Consider the following 26,597-nt stretch of genomic DNA (forward strand, 5'->3'; position numbering starts at 1 on the left):
AAGTCAATCATGTAATTTGTAATCCGTAGACTACAATTTGTAATTGATCTACCCAAGCACTGGAAACAACTTTGGTTTTAGTTAGTTATTTGATGCAATAAAACGGTGTGTGGCGTCATGATTGCGCACTTGTGATTAAGTCTGGGTGGGACCTATTATGACTCACAATTTCTAGTTATATGCTAAAATCAGTATGCCAAAAGAGTATGTCCAAATTCATATTTTCCCATGAGGCAGCATGGTGGGTGTTACAACACTTGCTCCAACACACCTGTCTGTAATTATCAAGTAGCCCTGAACACCTTAATTATCTGCTGGTTCAGGTGTGTTTGATTGGAGTTTGAGCTGAAATCTGCTGGACCGTAACTCTCCAGGAGCAGGCTTGGAGAACATACTTACATTTTTAACAGTTGTGAAGTAAGTTCAAATTCAAATGTAGTACTGCAATTTCATTTGGCCTAATTTTTCTACAGTGGGAGGAAATGGGGATGTGTTGTCTAGCTGTTTTTTTTTAATATATATATATATATATATGTATGTGTGTATACACATACATGTATGTATACACATACATGTGTATGTATACACATACATGTGTATGTATACACATACATGTGTATGTATACACATACATGTGTATGTGTATGTAGTTCAGAATGAAAATGATCGGAAGATATGATTTACAGGAATTTTAGAACCACTAAGGGGTGTTGGGCTATAGCCTACTTGGAATTTATTTTTGTTTTATTTTTTCCTATTTAATAAACAACAACAGGTCGCATTAGTTTTTATAAGTATAATTTTATTTGGTCCTGTCAGCAGAATGTTATGAATGGATAAACGCACAAATTCCCTAAACATATATTATTTATTTCTCCACGGCAGCATGACCGATATGAGCGCCTGAGACTAGATCAGCCGGTTCTTCCGTTTCAGAGGACTTCCGTGTTTACATGTCAGCAGCAGGCACGGATCCCTCATGGCTTTCATTACGAAGAAGGATCGCAGCAAAGAACGGTATTGTGCATTCATATTTTAACTGACACTTTGTTTATACCGCCATCCCAGACGGATCCGGAAGGTGTTCTCTCTCAGGTCCGTCCCGTAGGACCCTGACTTCAGGCCTTTTGTGTCACTTTAGGTCGCTGGATCGTCCTCATAGGCCAGTAAACACAACACATGTCTCGGTGTTGTTTCGCGTAGCGTTTATGGAATATGCATGCATGCATATTTAAGCCTTTCTTGTTAATACTTTTATTTTGATCTCAACATTTTTCCTAGCATCGGGTGAATTGTTTAGGGAAAGAAAGAGCGGTGTCCAATTCATTTGTATAATTCCCTGTCCCTTATTTGTTTCAAGCGTGTGAATATTATATTATAGCAGTAATGTTAAGACTCAGTAACATTGCGATCGCAATACGGTTTTGTTTTGGCTTAATTTAAAAATGAGTTTTTTTTTTTTTTTAAATCCTATTAGGGACTTTCAGAAACATTTACCAGTTCCTTTAAAAATTTATCATTTGTTCACGTTTCTGTGCAGGTTTTCGTTGCTGCTGCTGGATCTGGAGGAACATTATTTTGAACATCACACCGCATATAATCTAACCAGCAGAGGTCAGGAGGCAAACAGGTGAGCTAACCAACTGAATAACTGATCTTCAATTTATTAGGGAAATGCAAGATGTTTTCAGAATTTGACTCTGAATTGCTTGGCTGTATGTTTGTCTAGTGATGGAGTCCACTCCAAAAAAAGTTGATTCCTTGACTTTGAATAGCCCTCGTGCCAGAGTCAATTGTAAAACAGGAATTGATTCTTATTGACTCTAAGGTGTCTGAAATAATACAATAAAAATTGGGTGTATAGCATGATGTTGAACCCTTATGTGAATGCACATTTCCCCGCACTTCACACTTTAGTGCGGGAAAATGTGCTTGTTCTGAAAATGATAGAAAGCATCATAGTATGTACATAATGATATGGTGCATTATAGATCTTTAGAACAAATAATTCTGTTGAAAATGCACAGCTGTTTAATTGTTTGCTGAAATTCTTCCCCTCTGTAGAAGTCAGAATTTGTCAGTAAACAATCTTTTTTTTTTTTATTTTTTTTTTTTTTTTTTTTTTATTTTTTTTTTTTTTTTTTTTTTTTTTTTTTTTATGTCTCTCTATACACAGACAAACTAGTGGCTCGCTAAAGATCTGTTCCAAATCAGTCATTTTTGAACCCGATGATGCTGTTAAGCCTATTTTAAAGGTATTATCTTCGCAATTAAGTTTGGTGATAATATGGTTTTTCTTGTTCTACAATAAGTAAATGTTTCTTGCAGATTCTTCTGAAAGACTGCAAAGGAATAGCAGCAGTGGAGGAAACGGGCCACAACCCTTTTACAGAGTAATACTGATTAATGTTCACAAACATTTTTGTTTGACGTTTTCAGGTTTAGTGCAATTTTGCTTTGTTATATTTTTAATTCTTTTCTTTTTCAATTCCTTGTGTGTTTTGCAGAAGTGAACCTGCCTGTATTCTTATAGAAACCAAGCAGGTGAGTGTGCCTCACAGTTCCTATCAATTCTTTAATATCTGTAGTCCTGCAAGTTTCAGGTTTTATTTTTATTTTTTTCAGATTTATCTAATTAAAGAAGACAATGTGGTTGCTCCATATAAATATGAAAGGGTGAGTTTAATTATTTTTTTGTCTCGGTCCAAGATGGTTGAAAAGTGGGTGGGGAACAAATTTACAACGTTGATATTTTTATAAGTTTCGGCAAATTTCAAGATGTGATTAATTTTTCGATTGATTTTGATTTGCATGTTAGGGAGAGAAAAAGGTCACATTCCAATTGGATGTGGCAGGAAAAACGGAGGATGTTGTTCAGATCTTATTACAGGTTTGCAACCCCCCCCCCCCCACCCTTTTTCCTTTTCTCCTTTTCTTTGAGATTTATGGCTTTAATTGGGGTTTTGGCAATTTTTGCAGTTACACAGAGCATCCTGTCTGGATAAGCAGAGTGACCAGACCGCAATGGTCGGTAAAATGAAAAATTTCTAATAATAATTTTGCTTTTTTTTGAATATTTATGGGTGATCTGTTTTTCTGCTGAAGGTTGCAGCTATACTGCAGTCCAGGTTAGCAAGAACAAGTTTTGATAAAAACGGGTAAGAACCAACAAGTATATTCATCAAGTATCAAGAATTCCAGTCACTCAGCGTACAAAAGTAGTACATACTGTACACTACTATTCAAAAGTCTGGGATCAGTAAGGGTTTTCTTTTGAAAAAGCAAGAAAGTCTTTTGATCAATTTAATGCATCCTTGTGAATTACAGTCAGTCCATTTCACAGTACAGTCCATTTCAAATAAATACTTTTTTACTTTATAATAGTTATAAGAAAATATTATATACAGTTGAAGTCAAAAGTTCACAAACCTTGCAGAATCTGCAAAATGTTGATTATTTTACCAAAATAAAAGGATCATACAAAATGCATGCTGTTGTCTTAGTATTGACCCGAATAAGATTTCACATAAAAGATGATTACATGTAGTCCACAAGAGAAGTTGAATTCATAATGACAAAAGTTTACATGCGCTTAATTCTTAATACTGTGTTCTTACCTGAATGATCCACAGCTGTTGTTTTTGTTTAGTGATAGTTGTTCATGAGTCACTTGTTTGTCCTGAACCATTAAACGGTCTGCTGTTCTTCAGAAAAATCCTTCAGGTCCAACAAATTCTATTTTTTTTTTTTTTTTTTTTTTTTTTTCCTAGCATTTGTGTATTTGAACCCTTTCCAACGATGACTCTGATTTTAAGATCCGTCTTTTCACACTGAGGACAACTGAGGGACTCGTATGCAACTATCACAGAAAGTTCAAACACTCACTGATGCACCAGAAGGAAAAACCATGCATTAAGAGCTGGGGGGTGAAAAACTTTTGAATTTGAAGATCAGGGTAAATTGAACTTTTGTCTTCTGGGAAACATTTAAATGTCTTCTGTAGCTTTTGAAGGGCTGTACTAACTGAAGAAAAAAATGATACTTGGGCAAAATAAGAGATTGTTTAAGTTTTCACCCCCCAGCTCTTAATGCATCGACCTGAAGGATTTTTCTGAACAGCTGACAGTTTAACTGTTCAGGACAAACAAGGGACTAATGAACAACTATCACTAAACGAAAAAATCACAGCTGTGGATCGGTGTAAACTTTTGACTTCGTGTGTTTTTATATTTATTAATATAACAATACTGTGGTAGCGTCTCCAAGATGTTTCAAGAAACCTACCTGCAAAGCTACAGTACTGTTAATTGTTTTAGGCACTTGTGTAAAAATGCTGTAAAATGAAGATGCTGTCAAAAATGTCACACACAGATTGTCTTATCTAATTAAATCATCATTTGGTGTGACCATCCTTGGCGTTTAAAGCAGCTTTTGCCCTAGGTGCACTTGCGCATAGTTTTTCACGTAGCTTTGCAGGTAGGATTCTTGAAGCATCTTGGAGACGTTACCACAGTTCTTCTGGATTTAGTCTGTCTCGTTTTGTTCTGTTTCTTCATGTCATTCCAGACAGACTGGATGATGATTATCAGGGGTGCATTTCCCAAAAGCATCGTTAGCCATCTACGGATGGTAAGTTCTATTGGTAACAACGGAACTTGCGACCATGGTTGCTTTTGGGAAGCGCACCCCTGATCAGATCACTGTGTGGAGCATTGGTTGTTGTCAGACTTCTTGTACAAACAAATCGCACTGGATTATTACAATTAATGGCAAAATGAATGTTTGAAAATGTAAACTGATATTTCTTGCTTGCATCTGCGGCACATTATGGCTCGACCCAACACACCCGAAACCTCTTATTTCAGAATTGTGGTCTAGTAGAAAGATGGATTATGTTTGTGTGCAGCTTTCAGCATGTAACCGAAAACCCACACATGGAGTGTGTGGCAGAAATGGTTTCTCCTCTGGTGACAAACGCTGGTCATGCTTGCATCACTGATTGCAATCTGTACTTCCAGCCTATGAACGGCTACCCTGTGAGTTTTTGCTTTTTTTTTTTTTTTTTGTATTCAACTGCAGTTCCTTCACTGCAGTTCTTGTGTTTCTGTATTTCTGAAAGGATTTGGTGGTGCAGATTGGGTTACATAGTATAAGACGCATCTACAAACGGAGACATGGGCTGAGGCCTTTGGTGAGTTTTTGTTCTTGTATGTATCTCTTCACTAGTTTTGTGTCTATTGTGGTATTACACTCAAACACAAATATAATTTGCAGATTGCATTTGAATTTGTGTATTTACTGTGTTTAGGGCCTTGAGGTGTTCTGCACAGAGAATGATCTGTGCTCTGATATCTACCTGAAGTTCTACAGTACTAAAGAGAGAGACGAGCTTTACTACTACATTGCAACTTTCCTTGGTAGGCTTTAACTTTTGTGTATTAAGCAAGGGTTCACTGGGAGGTTGTCTCACGGGCTGTATTTCAGTAAATATAGGGGTGTTTAGCAGTGTTTGTATAAAATTATCATACTTTTTGAAATGGCTGTTGGGTAAACGCAGTAGTGAACACAACCACATTTTGATAAAAAGATTGATTTTATTAAAATAGCAAATGGAAAAGTTAACAACACAAACCACTATTTCATGAATTCAGTGTTTTGCAAATCAGTGTCAGTAAACGGCAGAATTACCCACCATGGGGTTTTTTTTTTTTTTTTTTTTTTTTTGGTCCATTCAAAAAAAGTGACTGCCAGCCCTATTTTGTAAGTGTAGTTTGGTTGCATAAGCCTGTCACTTCAAACAGACCATTAGTGTTTTCTTCATCAATAGTACACAATGTCGACAAACTAAAGGGTACAGTCAACATTAATTGACTCAGAGGGTTGGGAGTCAAATAAAACCCCCTTATGATTTTGTAATGGAATTCCTGTTATTTAACTTGTAAGTAAAGTTGAACGGCGCATGAAGTTGGTCTTCAGGAGCAGAAGTGGGACCTATTCTACCAGACTAACCTTAAGAGCATGTAAAACCAGCTACCAACACATTGCATTTACTGAAGATCTGTCTATGTGACTGTAGAAAACCATGTAGCGGAGTGCACAGCGGAGAGCTACATGCTGCAGTGGCAGAGAGGTCACATCTCCAACTATCAGTACCTACTTCATCTAAACAATTTGGCAGACCGCAGTGTGAATGACCTTTCCCAGTATCCAGTGTTCCCCTGGGTGGTCATTGACTACAGCAGCACACAGCTGGGTCAGTCTCTCTCTAACACAGACACACACCTGAGAACACGCATTACACACTCATGCTAAAAAATATATTTTCAGATTTGCTGAACCCTGCTTCATTTCGAGATCTCAGTAAACCAATTGGAGCTTTGAATACAGAGAGACTGGAGAGATTACTGGTGAGAAATCCAGTAATCGCAGACAGCCTTTTTAATATTCAGATGTTCCTTATCAATCTTGTCTTGTGTGTGTGCATTACAGGAACGCTACAGAGACATGCCTGAGCCTTGTTTTATGTATGGCAGTCATTATTCATCACCTGGTTATGTGCTTTTCTACCTTGCCAGAGTTGGTAAGGATTTGTTTCAGCTTTATGCTTCTGTAGCAGTATTCGGACAAAAGTAGTTTTCGAAATCAAGTTCGAGTTTCATTTATTTAATGGATGACTTTTGTATCAGTTCTGTCCAAATCGGTATACAGGAGTTGCGGACGTCTATTTGAGCATGTAAATTCAAGCTAGTTTCTCAGTCCATGTTAATGCAGTGGGGGGGAGAAAAATAATTTGATCCTCTGCTGATTTTGTACGTTTGCCAACTGACAAAAATTGTCTATAATTAATGGTAGGTTTATTTGAACCGTTAGATGGATAACAAATCCAGAAAATTGCATTTCAAAAATTATAAATTGATTTGCGTTTTAATGAGTGGAATAAGTATTTGACCCCTTCGCAAAACATGTCTTGGTACTTGGTGGCAAAATGCTTGTTGGCAATCACAGAGGTCAGACGTTTCTTGTAGTTGGCCACCAGGTTTGCACACGACCCATTTTCAGTGCCCTGGCTGACTTCAATGCCCTGACGGTACATGGGCCCCGTCCATCGTCCCTTTGATGCGGTGCAGTTGTCCTGTCCCCTTAGCAGAAAAACACCCCCAAAGCATAATGTTTCCACCGCAGTGTTTGACAGTGGGGATTGTGTTCTTGGGGTCACAGGCAGCATTCCTCCAATCACGTTGAGTTGATGCCAAAGAGCTGGATTTTGGTCTCATCTGACAACAACACTTTCACCCAGTTCTCCTCTGAATCATTCAGATGTTCATTGGCGAACTTCAGACGGGCCTGTACATGTGCTTTCTTGAGCAGGGGGACCTTGTGGGCGCTGCAGGACTTCAGTCCTTCACGGCATAGTGTTACCAGTTTTCTTGGTGACTATGGTCCCAGCTGCCTTGAGATCATTGACAAGATCCTCCTGTGTAGTTCTGGGCTGATTCCTCCCCATTCTCGTGATCATTGAAACTCCACGAGGTGAGATCTTGCGTGGAGCCCCAGTCCAAGGGAGGTTGACAGTTGTTTTGTATTTCTTCCATTTGCGAATAGTTGCACAAACCGTTATCACCTTCTCACCAAGCTGCTTGGCGACGGTCTTGTAGCCCATTCCAGTCTTGTGTAGGTCTACAACATTGTCCCTGACATCCTTGGACAACTCTTTGGTTTTAGCCATGGTGGAGAGTTTGGAATCTGATTGATTTGCTTCTGTGGACAGATGTCTTTTATACAGGTAACAAACTGAGATTAGGTGCACTCCCTGCTCCTTACCTGTAAAGACATCTGGGAGCCAGAAATCTTGCTTATTGATTAGGGGATCAAATATGATTTCACTCATTAAAATGCAAAACAATAACTTTTTTTTTTTTTTTGTATTGTACCAGCTGTATTGTTAATGCTGCCATGAATATAGCCATTTTTGTTAAGGTGTTAAAAACCTAAAAGCAGTAAACGGTCCATCTTGATGTGGAATCCTGGAACATAAATGCTTACATGCGACTTGTGTAAACTTTGGTAGCTTTGAAATGTTGCCTTGTGAATGCAAACGCAACCGTATAATTTATGTCCCAGTTTCAGAACAAAGCATGCAATCTATTCTGAATTTACTTGGTGATAGCTTTTGGATACTACAGTGTTTGACATCTTTTGCCTTCCTGCAGCTCCAGAGCACATGCTTTGCCTACAGAATGGACGATTTGATCAGGCAGACAGAATGTTTAACAGGTATTTGCACACACTAGTAAACAAACCCATACTGAAAAACATTTGCTAACATTATTGTGCATTTGTGTATGCAGTGTTGGTGAGACATGGAAGAATTGTTTAGAGGGAGGAACCGATTTCAAAGAGGTGAGTTCTGAATGTAATGTCCTGCCTTTCTATCGTATTGCAAACCAGTTTTTATTTTTAAAATCAATTTAGTGTGCTAAAATCTACCATTTTGTGAACCGGTCCAATTGTAGGTCATGCAATAAAGTACAGGGTTTTTTGTTTGTTTCTGTGTATTTACAGCTGATTCCCGAGTTCTATGGAAGTGATGGCAGCTTTCTGAAGAATCTGCTAGGTTTGAATTTGGGCAGGAGGCAGGGAGGAGGCAGAGTTGAAAATGTTGAACTTCCTCCTTGGGCATCAGGTGCTCATTCATTCTTGCCTTTCTCACCTTTTAATTTTTTGTTCAAAGCTAAATTTCATAAAATATTGCACGTCCTCACCTGAACCAACAACTGTCACAACTTCCACTGTTTAAAGCACGTGTATTGGTCTGTATCAAAATTAAGTGATTTTCCACATCAGTCAAAAAGTTGCAATGAACTGGTTAAAAGTTAATTATATAAAATTCACACAAAGATGAGCATGTTTCATTTAATCTTATATTCATTTAAACTATAGAAAAACATGCCTAATATATTTATCTAGACTTTGAGTATATTGATTGTAATTCAGTCTTTTTTTTTTTTTTTTATTATTATATAAAAGCGCCTTCATATGCAACCGCATTTTGAACAGTCTGGAGTCCTGACGGGAGCTCGAAAGCTTGAGCATATTACCCGTCCTTCAGTCTTTACATTGGTTGTCTGTGCGCTACAGGATTCATTTTAATGTGCTCTTATTGGTTTTTAAGTCTTTAAATGGTTTAGCACCCTCATACCTCTCTGATCTGTTCCTAGACCACCAACCTGCAAGAAAGCTTAGGTCTGCCAATTTAAGGCTCTTAGTGGTTTCTAGAACCAGACTCAAGTCTTGGAGTGATCGAGCACTCACCATAGCCGCTCCCAGACTTTGGAATAGTCTACCTTCAGAAATCAGAACCGCCCCTACACTGTCCCTTTTTTTTATTTTTTTTTAAAATCTTGGTTAAACATTTTTATTTGATCTGGCTTATTCATGATTTGCATTTGCTTTGCCTTGTCTTGCAGTTTTGTGACCATGTCTTCTGTTAATGGTTATTTTGTACAGCACATTTGTCAATAGTAGATTAGTCTTGCTTTATAAATTGCTTGAGTAAATGCAAGAACTACAAATGTCAGTCTAAAATTACAGTCCTTCTGATTTAGAAAAGTGTTGCTATTGAGATCTACAGAACATCATCTCATAGCTGAAAAGTAGTAATATAATCACCCAGTGCTGAAATGGCAAATCATTGTTCATGTCAGTGTGCGCAACTGCATACAATGTCATGTGACATGTTAACTGTCACTTTTTATATTGACCTTAGCAGCATCAAATGATACAGTACGCTGCTATATTTAGGAATGCGCTGTATAGTTGAGTGCGCTTTTGGCATTTAAAGAGTTGATTCAAGTGCCTGGAACCCAGCAGTGAAATGATGACCTGCATTATAGCAGTTTGTTAACTTGCTACATCCTCTAATGCCCCAAACACACTGCATGATCTTCGTGGCTCCTAATCGGTGGTCCTGTGTCGTATAGCTAGAGGTTCAAAGATGGCCGTTGTCACGGTCTTACAACCAAAGAGAGCCTACGATGCAGCATGATCATCGCACATGCTTTGTTTGCTGGTACGATCCATGTTTACTGACCAACTAATAAAACTGTGACCTGAAATAAGCGCAATATGGCGCTAAAATATAAAACTGCCTACCTCAAGCTCTTATCCTTCTTTCACCGCTTCCCCCTTTTTTTTTTTTTCAGCACACTGAAACAAATACAACTGCTAAATTGTAGTCTTGTTATGCTCTTTTTGTTTAGCACTACCGCCTGCTGATGACGTTTTATTTGACGTCGTATCGTACACTCCACACGCATGTCGTAGCCAGGTTTATTAGATCCATGTCGCACAGTGTGACATGCAGTGATCTTATAGGATTGCTAAAATTGTGCAGTGTGTTTTGGGCTTAACTCAGTGGTTATATAGCTCAAACTGTGACATTTGTTGGATGTAAATAAATGCTAGTGTCCAACCCTTCCTGCTTCGGAGCCCTGTGTATGAAGTCACGTCTTATATTTTGTTTGCATTTCTGTGTGTACATAAGCAGATCCAGATGACTTTTTGGAGAAAATGTGTTTGGCACTGGAGAGTCAGTATGTGTCTGAACACCTGCACGAGTGGATTGATCTGATTTTTGGCTACAAACAGAGGGGAAGTGAAGCTGTGGCTGCCCATAATGGTAAAATAGACGAACACCGATTAGCATCAGTCAAATATTGTTAAAGAGTTTAAAGTATGAAGGATTAGTGTTATTGTATCATGAATAAATACAATGATGTTTACTAAATTACAGTTTTCCATCCATTAACGTATGAGGGAGGAGTCGACTGCGATGGGTAAACTTCATTAAGTTAAAATAAATCTCTATAACTCCTGCTTGACTGCCTGAATATCTTTTTTGATCCAATTTTTGTTTTTTATATTTGTCAGTGTACATTTGTCAGTGTATGCCTGTTTTTCTGCAGTATTGAGGACCCAGATCAGAAAATAGCCATGCTAACTCAGATATTGGAGTTTGGACAAACGCCACGACAACTCTTTGTCACTCCTCATCCTCAGAGGATCACTCCACGCTTCCACAACCTGTCAGCAACCCCCAGCCTCAGCAGCAGTGAGCTCTCACCAGGTATGAGAGAATCACACATGTACTGCACTAATTGTGTTTGCTTTAGTTCAGTTTTCTCTTTTAAAGTTTGTACTAGCAGTGTGCACTGTAAGCATGCTCCATTGCAATGGTTTTCAAATGATATGGCTTTGAGGCCCATATTTTCCCTTGGTCATTAGGTCAGGACTCGAATTAAAAGCAAAGCAAATTTTTCATAAAACACAAATAATGTTAAGCCCTGTTATTGCTGCAGTTAAGCAACATGACTCCATTCATTTTCAATGGAGAGCTGGTGACTTCCGGCTACACAAGCAACAGTGACCTTTGCCAACCGGCCAAGTTAAGTTGTTTAATAAGCAGCGATTTAAAGGATGGTTCAAAGCGTTGAGACTGTCAGTCCAAATCAGATTTTTGTGCATGCTCAATTGGAATCCAATCACATTTAGCAAGTGTAAACTGCAAAAAATTCACATGAAATACAGTTTAGTACAAATCTGTTTGTTTGAAATCTGCATTTCTTTAAGTCCGTTGCAGTCTGACCAATTTCTTTGCACAAACAAGGTTGTTTGCGAATGCAAGTCAAACAGAAAATTAAAAATATGCTGCTGGTCTACACACCACCTTTTGCGTTTTCAGACTTAAATCAGAAACACAAATCCGATTTCTACTGACCGTCTGAATAGACCTAAACTATTCTTAAACCACTCGCCACAAACACAAATCCAGCTGTTCATCAGGGAAATGGCTCTGTGCCTGTTTTCTCCTTTAGGCTGGAAAGAATGTTTGGTTATGTACCACTGAAAATGGACCTCATCCATCCGCAGCTTCTGTTTCTTCCTATGCAGAGCTGCAATGGTCCTAAAAAAATGGACTTGTAACAAGGTTCCTGAAATAATCATTTGGAGTTTGTTTCATAATTTTTTTTTTTTTTATAAAAAAAAAAGCAGGAAAATGACAAGCGGAGACCTGTCTGAGAGTTGGCAAAATATGAGAAGGGTGACCATTTCATCTCGCACATTAAAACGCAATCTGCTGCAGCATGGTTGGACATTCCTATGTACTGATTTGTTGACTTTAATCAAGAATTTTTTTTTCTCATCCCTTCATTTAAGCAAAATTGCAATTTTACAGATATTAAATTGCAATGTCACCATTAGGAAGTAGTAATCTATCTTTATATTGATTGGTTAACCTCAACATTTGTGATAGTAAATGTTCAAAAGAGGTCTTAGAATTCAACTTTGAGAAGTTTAAATGTCATTTTGATCAAATAAGTTCATTCCTTTTAGAATGGCTTGAATGTAACTTCACCCTGACGTCATTTAGTATGTGAAAGCCATGAATATGCAAATGAAACTTTGTATTTTGTGTAGCGTCTCAAAGTATGGAATCATTTGAGGACCTGACTGAGGAGAGTAAGAAAATGGCCTGGAGCAACATGAACAAACTTGCATTGCAGTCTTGCCACAAAATACACAAAGAGTGAGTATCTGTGGAGTACCTTATCTGTGTAATTGCGTGTTTGAAAGCAAATATCCAATATTAATTTTTAAATCTACCCTGTTATTTTGGTTCCGCAGAGCAGTAACGGGCTTTGCTGTGACCCTCAGTGGGGAGTCCATCTTCTCAACTTCTCAAGGTTAGGAATTCATCAGTTATTTAGTCTGTGTATGACAGATTCTGAAATTAGCGGAGTTAAATGATCACCTCTCACAGGAAGGATAAGTAAACATGTCTTTTATTCTCACGTAGACTCCACATTGAAGATGTTCTCAAAAGAAAATGGACTGCAAAGAAGTGTGTCCTTCTCAAACATGGTAACCTTTCTAGAGATTGTAGTAAACCCAGTGGTCCCAAAAATTATTTGAACTTAGACCGATTCTTTTTAGGTGCGGCTTATTTAATTGCATTAAACAATAAATTTATACCTTTATATTTCACTGTATACCATGGCCAGGTTGGAATGAAATCTTACCTCGAACTAAAACATTTTTCTCAAATTAACCTCAAGGCACTGTCTTCCTGTCTGGTGCTGCCTGATGATAAGATTGTTGCGTGCTCCTCCTGGGACAACAATGTGTAAGCATTTAGTAAACTCAATCATATTCATATGTAATCAGTTTAATACACTTATATTTATATATTTTTTTTTAAATCACACTTCTGCCTTTTCTGTTCACCTACTCTTTGATCCTTTTGTTTCCTGTAGATATTTTTACTCTATCGCATATGGAAGAAGACAAGACACTTTGATGGGTCATGATGATGCAGTTAGTCATATTTGCTGGAGGGATGACAAACTTTACACGGCATCTTGGGATTCTACTGTGAAGGTATTCTAAATGAATCCAGCCAAGTATGCTTTCTTGCAAAGCATTTAGGGATGGATAAATCTTGATTTTAACTATGGTAACTGTAGAGTACATTCAGGTCTGCTCAAAGACACCTTGTTTACTTGGTACTAAATGTTTCAAATAAGCCTTTTTGCAAACAATTTTATTTCTGATAAACTAAGGAAAGATAAATTTGCTTATTTCAATAGGATGTTGACATTCATCGAACTGAATCTGCCACTATAATTAAGGATGCACACACACTAATTTATGTTTCCTTTTTATATGGTTCAAATGATAAAACAAAATTTATATCTAAATCACCCACAGTTTCACTTGATTTCCTACTTTCTCTCTTTACTTCAACAGATTTGGAAATGTGTAGCAGATGACATCTCCAGTAATAAAAGGGCTCAGTTTGACCTGCTTGCTGAATTTGAACATGAGGCTGGGGTTAGTGCTGAGGAATCTTTAAAAAAAAAACTGCAGTATAGGCAACTGTCAAAGAGCTGATTATTAATTTGTCACTTTTCAGAGCTGAGGTGCAAAAGTTTAGTCTCTTTAGTTTTTCAAATTAAATGTTAAGTCTCTTAAACCTACTATACACTTTTTTTTTTTGTTTTTTTTTTTTTTTCTATGCCAGACTGTGCGACAAATTGTAGCAGAGACATCTAAGCAGCGCCATTGACTAAAGCCAGTCACATACCTGACCAGCATGTACCAGAAGTTATTTTTAAGAAGTGAACACAGATGAATTCTGAATGATGTTTGACGAGAAATTGCAAACTAGAAAAGGAATCTATTGTTAGACTTCTCTATATAACTTTATTCAAGCTACAGAAAGGCAAGCTTTTTACTGGAAAATGTGCAAACTAATAATCGGAGCCTATGAAGTCATGTACATTAGCAAGGTTTTTCTTTTAAATTATATAATAAAGAGAACTGAATAGAAAGGATGGCGCAAGCTAGTGTTAGAGGCCTTTTTTTTTTTTTTTTTTTTTTTTTTTTTCTCCTCTTGTTATTTGTATAATAAATAAAAAGAACCAGATGGAATGCAAAAAGATTAGAGAAGCTAGTGTTAGTTGGAGGGTCAAATGCAGATGGAAGAGATGGGGGTTTTTAGCCAATTCTTGAAGATGGCGAAGGACTTGGCTGCTCGGCTTGAATATTATATTTCCTTACATTACAAGATCTTGGGTAACAAGTTAATTGGTTGAGCCTAACACATTCATTATGTTCTGATTTGCTTATTTTCCCACCACGTTATACAAAGTGTCTAAATGATGTCCATGCCACAATTTGGGAGTTTTTTTTTTTTTATTTTTTTTTTATTTTTTTAATGCAAGTCATGTAGGGTTGTATACAAAAATAAAACTAGTAGTAATTAATTTTTTAATAGCTTGTGAAATAATTGTAATAAGCCATAAATATAAAATGTGGCATATATAATAGTTCTCACTAAAGAACATGCAAGAGTTGTAGAATTGAATTTGTACAGTTTATAAGTGCACTGATTCTGTTTGTGCCCTAATGAAAAGTGCCTTTTATATTGTCATTTTTACTCTTTTATATATATTTTATTTTTTTTCTTTTTACAGGTTAATACTTTAGATCTCAGCCCAGCTGGGACACTTTTGGCAACGGGTACTAAAGAAGGAACACTCACTCTTTGGGACATTGCCAATCCTCTCCCACTAAATCAGTTGACCTGCCATTCTGGAAAGATTCATCAGGTGGCCTTCAGTCCTGGTGGGTGTGTGTGTGTGTGTAATGCATATTTATGTAAGAATGCATTAAGATCTTTGACTTTCGTAGTTTGTTTTTGAAGGGGTAATTTTGATATCATTTTGTTTCTGTGTTCAGACAGTAGACACATACTGAGTGTTGGGGAGGACTCGTGTTTTGTGGTTACAGATGTGCAGACAGGCATGCTCACTGCCACTGTACATGCAGCGCAAGAGCAGAGGTGACCAGAACACACACTAAAATATATTATATTTGCACAGTGTTTCATGTTAAGGAGCTATTATCAACATGTTCCTATATTTTCTAAGCCAAAGATCACTTTCCTCCTTTTAGGTGTTTCTGCTGGGATGGTAACACTGTGTTGTCTGGAGGGATGACAGGAGATCTCAGTGTATGGGACCTCCTTAGCAGTAAAGTCATCCACAAGATGCCTGCTCACACAGGTAAACACACCAGTGAGCAGAGTGAGTCTGACCAAAAGCATCAATAGTTGACTATGGTAGCAATTTCTGTTGGTAACGTTGGAACTTGTTACCATAGTTGCTTTTGGGAAATGTGCCCGTGGTCTGACCAACTGTCATTGTCACTCATGTTAGTGTGAACAAGGCTTAAGTCTGCATCTTAACCGAAATGGAGTGACTTTAGTAATTTTAAAGGGATAGTTCACCCAAAAATGAAATCATGTTTCAAACCCGTAAGACCTTCGTTCATCTTCGGAACACAAATCTGAGAGCTCTCAGATTCCATCAAAAATATTTTAATGTGTGTTCCAAAGATGAACGAAGGTCTTACGGGTTTGAAACATGATTTCATTTTTGGGTGAACTATCCCTTTAAAATCCCCTGCATGGGCAGAAACTCACTCCACCACACTTCATGTGAGATGTACAAGAGTTTTGACTTGAAACAAATTCCAGTTGTTGGACATTAGTTTATTGCTAAGCAAACAACCTGATACTCTAAAAATGTACAATTTTAGTCAATCTTTGTATTCATGCATCTTTATTCAATTACACTGGAATTGTCTGTCGTTTTTGATAGCTCGGGGAAACTGACTAAATTCTAAACCACTGTCCTTACAGAAAGAAAATCCCAATGTATAATGTGTTTTAGTCAAATTGACTTGACCCATATGTGTAGCACTCTTTGTCGGTAACATTCTAGATTTTGGAACAGGGCTTCCTATTAACCTGACTGCGTATCTTTAATGCAGGTGCAGTCACGTGTATGTGGATGAATGAACAATGCAGTACTATCATCACAGGTGGTGTGGACAAACGGATCATTCTTTGGAAACCGGAGTATTAACAGTAACACCTCGGCGTTCAATTAAAACAATTCAGTCATTTTTCAGACCATTCGGACCAAGGTCCATTTACCCCATGTGATTTCGCGGGACAATTTGAACGGTACTGAACTCCTCAATGGAAATCTTGACAATGGTTTGTTATAATTGGTCAAATTTTATGATAAGGTTGTATAGATTGCAGGGTTTTAAATGACTGTAAGCACCTTAACGGTTTTACATTATTAGCTTTTGTTCTGTTTTTGAAGTGTTTTTATTTTAGGATCTGAAAGCTAGCTCTGTTTGGTAGCTGGAATGTTACCAACAGATATGGATGTTCTATTTGGCTCAGTGATTTATTTATTTTTTTCTTTTAATATTATACATGTATAACATTTGGCATGTCAAATCTTTCAAAACATGCATAAAAACAGAAACAATTCATATGATTTATAAAAGACAGTCCGTTATTATGATTGTCATTGCTTTTGATAAATGTAACCGCCAAATCATACTTATTAAAAATCATTATACATCGTGCTCGCAAATTTAAAATTCTGAGATCAACTCTTGACACCTTTGTAGGTGACCTGAGGAATGTTTAGAAGTATTAAGTGTTTGTCCCGAAGGTTTGCTGCTGTTTCTTTTAAATATGCTTTAGTTTTTAATGGTTTGAACTTGAGCGTTACTTTTAATGCCCATTCTTTAGTTATGCTTGCATCTTCAGCTAAAATATATACATACTAATTATTACAAGTTATGTATGACAATATATTTAAGTTAGAGTAAAACATTCTGCAAGATGAAACTATAGTGTTAAGTAACGGGTTATGGATGCATTTGTGTATACAAATTTTATATTTCATACACTAGTTGTTACAATGCCTTGAATTGCTCTTCAGTGAAGAACACTATGTATTTAAAAAAAAAAAGAAATTTAGAAATGAAGTCAATATCACAAGATTATGCAATATGTAAACCCTCGAGTTCACAAGTTATTAAAAGGCTAGTTCTCTCAAATGAAAACGGTCATTCCTCCCCCCATGTTTTTCCAAACATGTATAACTTTCTTTATGCTTTAGAACACAAATGAAGATATTTTGGTAAAATCTTAACTTTTCTACATGCTGTACAATGAAATTCAATGGGGTCAAATGTTGTTTGGCTCCAGTGTTATAGAAAATCATCTTTTGTGTTCTGTGAAGTAAGAAATGCATACAACTGTGAAACCACAAGTGGGTGAGTAAATTATAACCGTTTTCACTTTTGGGTGAATTATTATTTTTTTAAACCACAAAATGTGGCATTTTATGTGTACATGTTTTAGTATACTAGGTTTGTCAATTGGACTCATTTTCTGTTCTGTATTTTGGGATTTAATGTGTTTTTTTTTTTTATTTTAATTTAACTATTTTATTGCCTCTTGGAAGAGAACTGCTGGAATTCCAAAATGTCTTCACAAATGTTATGTTTCTCCGTTTGTTATACTGGGGAGTTATTTCTTTTAAAACTTTTTTTTTTTTTTATTTTATTTATTTACTTTTTTTTTTTTTTTTTTGGGTAACACGTCTAAATGCACAAAGATTCAAACCTATCCTTTATCTGGTATTTTTGCATTGTTTAACTCCTTGTGTTCACTTTTATATAGCATTCTGAGGCTTTTACAATGAATTAGGCACTCTTGTTAAAACTGTTTTAGTTCAGACACCTGGTTAATGAACACTGTTAATTAACACATGGTTAATGTGGTGAATTACTGCTTTGGAATTCTTGTGAACTTGACCTTAATTCGTTTGAGTGAAATTAAAAATGTTCAATTGACTAGTCAACCCGCCTTAGTCACTTTATTCCAATAATATAACAACTGAACAATTGGCAGGGGAAAGGAATGGTCACGTGCAGGGGGCACCAAACTTGATCCTGGAGAGCCAGTGTCCTGACATTTAGCTCCAACTTGCCTCAACACACCTGCCTGGAAGTTTCAAGTATACCTAGACATTGATTAGCTGGTTCCAGTGTGTTTAAGGTTGGAGCTAAACTGCAGGACACCAGCCCTCCAGGACAGAGTCTGGTATCAAGTGGTTAACACCCTTTAAAAAATGTGACTGGTCCTTCTCCACACCTGCTATGAGGTTTATATTTGTCCAGAGGTCAAACAGAACAATTGCTACTTGCCAGTTATGTAACGTGTTTTATTATTTTTCTTTCCTCCCCTCCACTGCACTTGCCAATGCATTAGATCGGGGTTGTCAAACGCCGTTTCCAACCCTGCACAAACACACCATGTAGTTTTCAAATAAGCCTGAAGGACTTGATAAGTTAGATCAGGTGTTTAATTGGGGTTGAATCTAAACTCTGCAGGGCCGTGGGTTGTGGCCCTCCAGGAACAACACCCCTGCATTAGATAAATGTCAGTATTTGCAATTAATTCAATGCATATTAAAATTATAGATTTAATAATCTGGTACCCTGATTGAACCTGGTATCTTCCAACTTTTTTTTTTTTTTTTTTTGTCCTCGATGGCGTTTGGGCATGTTTTATCTTGCTCCAGGATCTGAAACTCTTTCAGTAGTTTATTGATATGACCGCACTGACTGGCACTATCAGATGAGAACAACACTTGAACTGTATTAATCTGGATGATGACACTTATCTGAGCTTTATAGCTGAATTGCATTGCAAGGTATTGAACTGAATTGATCATTGAACTGGCTTGAGCTAAATGAAATTGCTACCCTTTGTAGAACTGCCTATAGCTAAATGAAACTCATTTCAAAGATTAATTTCACCCCGTTTTTGATCTGAACTCTCTAAATTAAATTAAGCATTAGAGCTGCTTTACAGTTATATCCCGTTGAGTTTCCAAAATTTATTCTGCTACTTTCATTTTATCCCTGTCAAACTGCTTTTGAAGTAATGTTTTATGAAGTGCTATAGAAGGAAAGGTGACTTGTACTATAACGACATCACAGGACACAATCCAGTACGGTCTCAGCATCTGGAAAATGACTGCAATACTGTAGTGTGCCGGAGAGCTGGAACAAGATTAAAATTGCCCCTAAAACTCGGTATATAGGTGTATACTTATATTTTATAGTCATACAACCAAACTTAAACCATTTAAGTACACTGCAACTAAATTAGTTAATTGAATTTGTAAATTTAATTATTTCAAATCCGGGCAAACAGTGTCACCTGGAGTGTGTTCTCCATGTCAGCAGTGAACTTATGAAAGAGAACCACAGATGTTTATCACAAACTATGGACATGTTCAACTAACATTTCACTTTAACTATAAAGTAGCTATAAGTAAAAAGTGTAAACAATGTGTTTTCTAGCAGGGGTTCTTTTGTTGTTTTCAAACACCTAATTAAAAGCGTTCTTCTATTATGATATTTTTGTGGAAGTCTGTCATGTCACTATAAAATTTCACTCTAAGCTTATTAGCTGTAAACAAACACAATAAAACTACACTGGCATACATTCATGGTGAGCATGGTCAGTTTGGAGCTGGTGGGAATGTTAAGGTGTTTTGTAGCCAAGACTTTTAGCTTTCTTTTGAGTGTTGAAGTCGATAGATAAAAAAAAAAAAAAAAAAAACATGAAATGGAAAAGGTGGCACTTAAGTTTCCATAGCTTTGTGATATTTTGTTATTTAAAGAATGGCATTCAGATGTCATTATCAAGTAAGACTGCAGCTGCCGCCCTCCCACTCACTGCGAGTGTGTGTGTCTGCGCACTGTAATTCGGTGACAAAACTGTTGCACTGAGGGTGTGGAAGGGCGCATTCAATAACAAACCAAAGCACCGGCGACGGAAGATTACGTGTCGCAATTAGCGCCCACTGTCCCTGTAACATAGTTACTGTAGGTCATTTAGATGCCCGTAGCAGCTGAAAAGATGGAGGGGATATATGTGGTATTGTAAGACTGTTCTGAAAGTCCTTGTCCTGTTCGGAAGAAATTACTGCAGCGGTGTGTCCTGCTCTTGAAGGTGCACCGAAAGGAACATGGCTTCTCCAACATCATCGTACGGAGTAGACCTCCGCTCTCCAACAGCACACGACCAGCCTCCAAAGGTAGAGGACATGCAAGTTGTATTGACTTTACAAATGCGCAAACACACCGAATGTATGATGTGAGAGCGCGCAATGCGTTCAGTCTGGAAGCGTATGCGTAGCTAAATTCAATTTGCAATGTAATATGCAAAATGGCAGTGCAATATGTAAAATGGCAATATATTTTTGTATTTAAATTTATATTTTCCCATTCATGTGCAACATTTAGTGCAAAATGAAAATTCAATTATATAATTTAAATTTTCCATTTTCTACACTAGTTTTAATATGCAAATTAAAAACATTTTAATACTAAGTTGCAAATGAAAATGCATTACCCAAATTGATTAGATATGTTTAACATGTCCAAGCAAAAACTGTAGCAAAATTATCGTTTAAATGCTGTTTTTCCTAAATGCATTTAGACTTAGGGGTAGGACACTTGGGATTGTGTTTTCATCGTGAGACCGAGGGATAATTGTAGCAAAATGGTTATTTAAATGTATTTTTTCTTAAATTGACACTTATGACGTTTCAATTGCCTTTTCATTAAACACCCTGCAATGAATATAGTTTGTCATTGGTCTGAAACTCAATTCCTGGAGTGCCACAGCTCTGCACAGTTTAGCTCCAACCCTAATCAAACACACCTGATCCGGCTAATCAAGGTCTTCAGGATTATTAGAAACTTCCAAGCAGGTGCGATTTAGAGTTGGTTGGAGCTAAACTGTGCAGTGCTGTGGCCCTCCAGGAATTGAGTTTGAGACCAATGGTCATTGTGGATTTGAAAATGCATTCCGGCAACAGGACGCACAATAGGTCAATATTCACCATTAACCAAGCGCTTTTCACCTGTCTGAACATCTCTCACTGTTTACACTCGGATTGATGCAAATAAGCAGGACAGACGAGCTTATTTGTGGAGCGATCTGGATCTGCGGTTTGTCTCATTTTATAAGTCAAATTAGCCTACATCGCTGAGACAAATGTTGAATGGCTACAAAAGCACGACACAAAAAGTTGCAATAATGGTAATCAGTAGGCTATTCAATTTATTTATATTTGTGTATGATATCATGAAACTCTCATAGTTAACGAAGCCCAAGTGCCACCTACAGGCCTCTTATGTGAAGTGTAGGCTGGCGAAATTAAGTGAAAGGACTTTATTATATTACCATTTTTGATAATTATGCAGCATTATGAAAGTGTCTTATGCCCATCAAGCCTGCATTTATTTGATCAAAAGTACAGAAAAACTAATTGTCAAATATTACAATTTAAGTGTTTTTCTATTTTAATATACTTTAAAATATTTATTTGATTCAAAGCTGAATTTTCAGCATCATTACTCCAGTCTTCAATGCGTGGTCCTTCAGAAATCATCCTAATATACTGATTTATTATCAGTGTTGGAAACAGTTGTTCTGCTTATTTTTTTTTGCTTTTTATTTTATTTATTTTGGAACCAGTCATACTTTTTTGGGGTTCATTGATACATAAAATTGAAAAAGAACAGCATTTATTCAAAATAGAGATGTTTTCTAATATTAAACTTTACTATCAATTTATCTTTACTATCAAGTTTCTATCAATTTAACAAATCATTGCTGAATAAAAACATACTGACCGGAAGCTTTTGAACGGTAGTGTATATTGTTACAAAAGTTAAGTTCTTATTTAACTTTTTATTCTAAGAATCCTGAAAAAAGTATGACTTGTTTCCAACATTGCTAATAAGTCAGCATTGCATAAAATGTATTTTAAAGTAGCTATATTACAATTTTGTGACTTATTGCAAAAATATTAATGTATCCAAACTTTTGACCTATAGAGATATATATATATATAGATCTAGATCAGGTGAGTTTGATTAGGGTTGGAGCTAAACTGTGCAGAGCTGTGGCGCTCCAGGAATTGAGTTTGAGACCAATGACAAACTATATTCATCGCGGGGTGTTTAATGAAAAGGCAATTGAAATGTCATATATGTAAGTGTCAGTGCATTTAAGAAAAATAAAATACATTTAAATAACCATTTTGCTGCACCTGTGGTCAGAATGCATTTTGCTACAATTATCCCTCGGTCTCCCGATGAAAATGCAATCCCAAGTGTCCTATCCCCAAGTCTAAATGCATTTAGGAAAAACAGCATTTAAATGATAATTTTGCTACGGCTTTTGCTTGGACATGTTAAATATATCTAATCAATTTGGGTAATACATTTAAATTTTAATTTTGCAACTTATAAAACTTTAAAATGTTTTTAATTTGCATATTAAAACTAGTGTAGAAAATGGCAAATTTAAATGATATAATTGAATTTTCATTTTGCACTAAATGTTGCACATGAATGGGAAGATGTAAATTTAAATACAGAAATACTTTGCCATATTGCATTGCCATTTTGCATATTACATTGCAAATTGAATTTAGCTACGCTTGAATTTATACGCTTCCATAGGGTTCTGTAATGGTTGTTACAGAATGTGGATTTTGTGCATTTGAGTGTTAATATATTTTGGCGTTGAAGTTTAACTCGATTCAGCATTCAGTTTGTAGACCCAACAAATGGCAATTTAATTATTTAAATAATGGCACCCACCTGTCCTGGGACGTTTACGGCACAACGAAGTCATACTGCACATAAAGAGAGCAATGACATGACAATTACTATTAGAGGCGTGTAGTGTTCCCATTATGAACAATTGTTAACATGATTTAATAGGTAAACTCAGCATCAGTGGAGCTTTTCATGATGGAGAACTGCCATTGGTCTTGGTTGAATTGGGATAGCAGGACAGTGTGCATTTTCTAAAAAGATGTTTTTTTTTTTTTGTTTTTTTTTCAAAATGCCAATGTCAAAATATTGAATTGAATTCATCTGAAAGAATTATAAATACAATGAAAACTTCCAGCTGAGTTGTAGTAATAAGAATGGATGAGGAGTTGCACAAAATACAAAACATCCTGAATGGCTCTAAATGTCTAAAATAGGTTTTAGTTTCTTCATGCAAAATATATTATCATTACCTCTTTGGAGTGGAAATATGATCCAGACCGTTCTTCATTTGATTCGCTCTAAATTCTTGTTTTTCTGCATAATTGTGTGGTATTGCAGATGGTTAAAACTATTTCATGGGTGATAAATCTTTAATGCTGAATATTATTTCATTTTTTGCCTTTTTTAGTAGTAGATTACAGGTTCCTAATCTCTTAGTACTCAGGATTTTCTAAATCTCAGAATTTAAGAAATACTGAGTCATGCACATGCCTCTTCAACTTAGAGATGGTTGTGTCTTAGGTGGCAAGATGGATGTTGTTTGTGTCTTTTGTTTAAAGGGTTAAATCCATGCTGTTCTATGAGTCATGTGGGTTTCAGCAGGTGATGGCACAGTCATTAAAGTCTCCTAAGGAGGAGCCTGTGCTCAGCTCCATGGTGGCAGATTGTTTGGCAGGGCTGTCTGTCATGGGCACTGGTACACACACAAACACAAACAAAGTGATGGCACATGTATATTCATAGATATACAAGATGTTTAAAAGATATACACTGAAAATATCTATTCATATATTCTCCGTTTTAAATGGTTCAAGTAGTTCTGAGTGTATGTACCCTTTTTTTTCTGTCATTTTATCATCCACGTGTTCTCCATTCTTTTAGGCAGAATGTTTAAGTTTTACAAGATCAAATTAATTATATACACCTTATTGATGATTCGCATTATATACAGGCAAGCATATGAGCCCAGAATAGGAACGCACTGCCTTAATGCATTAAGCAATATTGAACATTTTCTTTATGATGGTTTTAAAGCCTAATGTGCAATTTAGCGATAAGGTGTATAGTGAATTTGGACTTATGACTGACTTAGTACATTATTATTTAGTACAAATCTGGCAGCCAGTGGAGGAAAGCATTGTTTTGCCCTCCAGGTGGGCGTTACTGTCAAAACCTAGAATTGAGCTTATGACAACAGTTACTTAACCACACCTGCTGCTTTTCAAGGAATGGTGCTCTGTCAAGTTCAAGTTTATTTGTATAGCACTTTTTACGATACAAATCGTTGCAAAGCAGCTCTACAGGAAATTAAGTTTCCACAATATATTTATATATTGCAGAACCTTAATATAATTAACTTATGGCAAAATTTGGTAATTCTGTATGTTGTCTGAGCTTTGGCATCCTCTGAGGTCCTCTGAGGGGTTGGCATCATCTTTTCTCAGGTGTTCGGTCACCTCAGATCATTTAAGGGTTGGTTCCAGACTGAAGCTTCTGTAATTCCTAGTTACCACGGGATGTTAATCCCATGGCAGAAACAGATAAACAAATAGAGACATAATTAGCGTAGCTGCTGTTCCATCTAAGCAAAAATGATTTGTTCAACCCAAGCTAAAGAATAATAATAAATATAGCTGCGAGCAGCGATGACGGGCCCAAGCCGTCAGCATATGCCACCCCGGTGGCATCGATAAAACGGTGCCCAGCGAGCACAAGCATCACAGTAACCCTCTGGCAGTTTGGTTTTAAGGGATACGGCAATTAAAGGGTTAATCCAAACCATCAACTCTGTGAAACACACACACACAGAACATATAAAACTTTAAGTTCTGTGAAAATATATTTTTCATTGGTAGTTGATGTTAGTTAATGCATTTACTAATGCTAACAAATGAGAAATTATTATAGTTACCAAAGCTTTTAATGATTTATAAGCATTTTTTAATGATTTATTTTTCCATTAACTAACATGAATAATTTTTTCTAACACAAATTAATAAAGTAAAAAATATATTGTTAATATTTAATGTTATTTGTGAATTAACCAATGTTAAAAAACAACATTATTTAACTGTTGTTAATTTACATCATTAATAAATATATACCATTTAATGTTGATCAAAATCAATTCCAAAATGTGTTAATATATTATTAAATTTTAAAGTTTTATCTTTTGAACATGACTATTTTTCTAATATAAAAAATATTTTGTTCATTGTTAGTTCATTGTAAGTTCATACTATCAATGAAGAATTAACATGCTGTAAAAAATATATTTCATTGTTACTTCATGTTAATTAATGCATTCCCTACTGTTAACAAATGAGACTTAATTATAAAGTGTTATCAAAACCTTTAATGCTTTATAAGCATTTTTTAAGGATTTTATTGAGATGTTTAAACAGACCCTCTCTCTCTCTCCCTCCCTCTCTCCCCCTCCACACTCACTGAACTCACACAGTCAGTCACCCACCCAGTCACCTACCGCAAACATTAGAAGCACAGAGACAGGAGAACTCTGATAGTTTTTAAATTTTCTCCTCCGCATAGTGTATTGTAAATTCATGAAATTAATCACATATCCTCAGACTGTATTGTTCTGTGTATGTAATTTTTTATGAAGTGTTTGGAAGCTGCTCTTAAAAGAAAAAAAGAAAAGAAAAGTTTTCTCTTTTTTACTGTAACTTTAATAAATTGCCATTAAATCATCGTTCAAGATATCCTAAATCCGTCCGCAATTTAGCATCTTCAGTATTTTGGCATCATAAGAAAAAATGTTTGGTGTGATTTCCGTGTTTCTGTTTGGAGGAGCATGAATTTGTTTACAGCCTGTTTAAAAACAAAACCCACATTAAAATAAATATAGCCGACTTCCTGTTGGTCGTAGCTAATGACTGTAAATTAGAAAGTTGTCCGGATTAATAAGAACAATTTATGTACCGAGTTTGGTGTCTGTAGCTATCATTATATATATATAAACATTAATAATTATATACCATTTAATGTTGATCAATATTAATTCCAAAATGTGTTAATATATTATTACATTTGAAAGTTTATCTTTTGAACATGACTATTTTTCTAACATTAAAAAGATTAATAAATGCTTTAAAAAAATTGTTCTTTGTTAGTTCATACTATCATGGAAGAATTAACATGATGTAAAAATATATTTTTCATTGTTAGTTCACGTTAATTAATGCATTTCCTAATGTTAAGAATTGAGACCTTATTTAATGATTTATAAGCATTTTTTAAAGATTTTAAAAAACAGACCCTCTCTCTCTTTCTCT

The 26,597-nt window shown here is 36.1% G+C and overlaps 1 protein-coding gene across 2 annotated transcripts; it reads left to right on the plus strand.

The window, feature by feature from the left end:
* The first annotated feature begins 940 nt into the window (after window positions 1-940).
* Window positions 941-18,294, plus strand: LOC306887320 (protein FAN-like). Of its 2 annotated transcripts, none has more exons than XM_079444962.1 (31): window positions 941-1,017; window positions 1,541-1,630; window positions 2,177-2,255; window positions 2,329-2,393; window positions 2,508-2,544; window positions 2,626-2,676; window positions 2,819-2,890; window positions 2,980-3,027; window positions 3,106-3,158; window positions 4,907-5,036; window positions 5,120-5,191; window positions 5,309-5,417; window positions 6,077-6,253; window positions 6,328-6,407; window positions 6,490-6,580; window positions 8,211-8,274; window positions 8,349-8,400; window positions 8,563-8,683; window positions 10,544-10,678; window positions 10,793-10,835; window positions 10,965-11,125; window positions 12,478-12,586; window positions 12,685-12,743; window positions 12,857-12,921; window positions 13,116-13,183; window positions 13,314-13,437; window positions 13,807-13,890; window positions 15,036-15,186; window positions 15,301-15,403; window positions 15,517-15,626; window positions 16,396-18,294. In XM_079444962.1, the coding sequence occupies exons 1-31, from the start codon at window positions 980-982 to the stop codon at window positions 16,488-16,490; spliced, it is 2,736 nt and encodes a 911-aa protein (XP_079301088.1). In that variant the 5' UTR covers window positions 941-979; the 3' UTR covers window positions 16,491-18,294. The 2 variants fall into 2 exon arrangements, with proteins under 2 accessions (XP_079301088.1, XP_079301089.1); XM_079444963.1 differs by having other exon boundaries at window positions 10,547-10,678.
* The last annotated feature ends 8,303 nt before the right edge of the window (window positions 18,295-26,597 follow it).

The sequence above is a fragment of the Barbus barbus genome (assembly GCF_936440315.1).
Source record: "Barbus barbus genome assembly, chromosome: 2".
NCBI classification, from domain to species: Eukaryota; Metazoa; Chordata; class Actinopteri; order Cypriniformes; family Cyprinidae; genus Barbus; species Barbus barbus.

Excerpts from the sequence above, each read along its gene's own strand:
- LOC306887320 (XM_079444962.1), top strand. The coding sequence starts at position 980 with ATGGCTTTCATTACGAAGAAGGATCGCAGCAAAGAACG. Across the intron at positions 3,159-4,906 it reads ACAAGTTTTGATAAAAACGG|CTTTCAGCATGTAACCGAAA; the intron begins GTAAGAACCAAC and ends GTTTGTGTGCAG. Across the intron at positions 8,684-10,543 it reads ACTTCCTCCTTGGGCATCAG|CAGATCCAGATGACTTTTTG; the intron begins GTGCTCATTCAT and ends TGTGTACATAAG.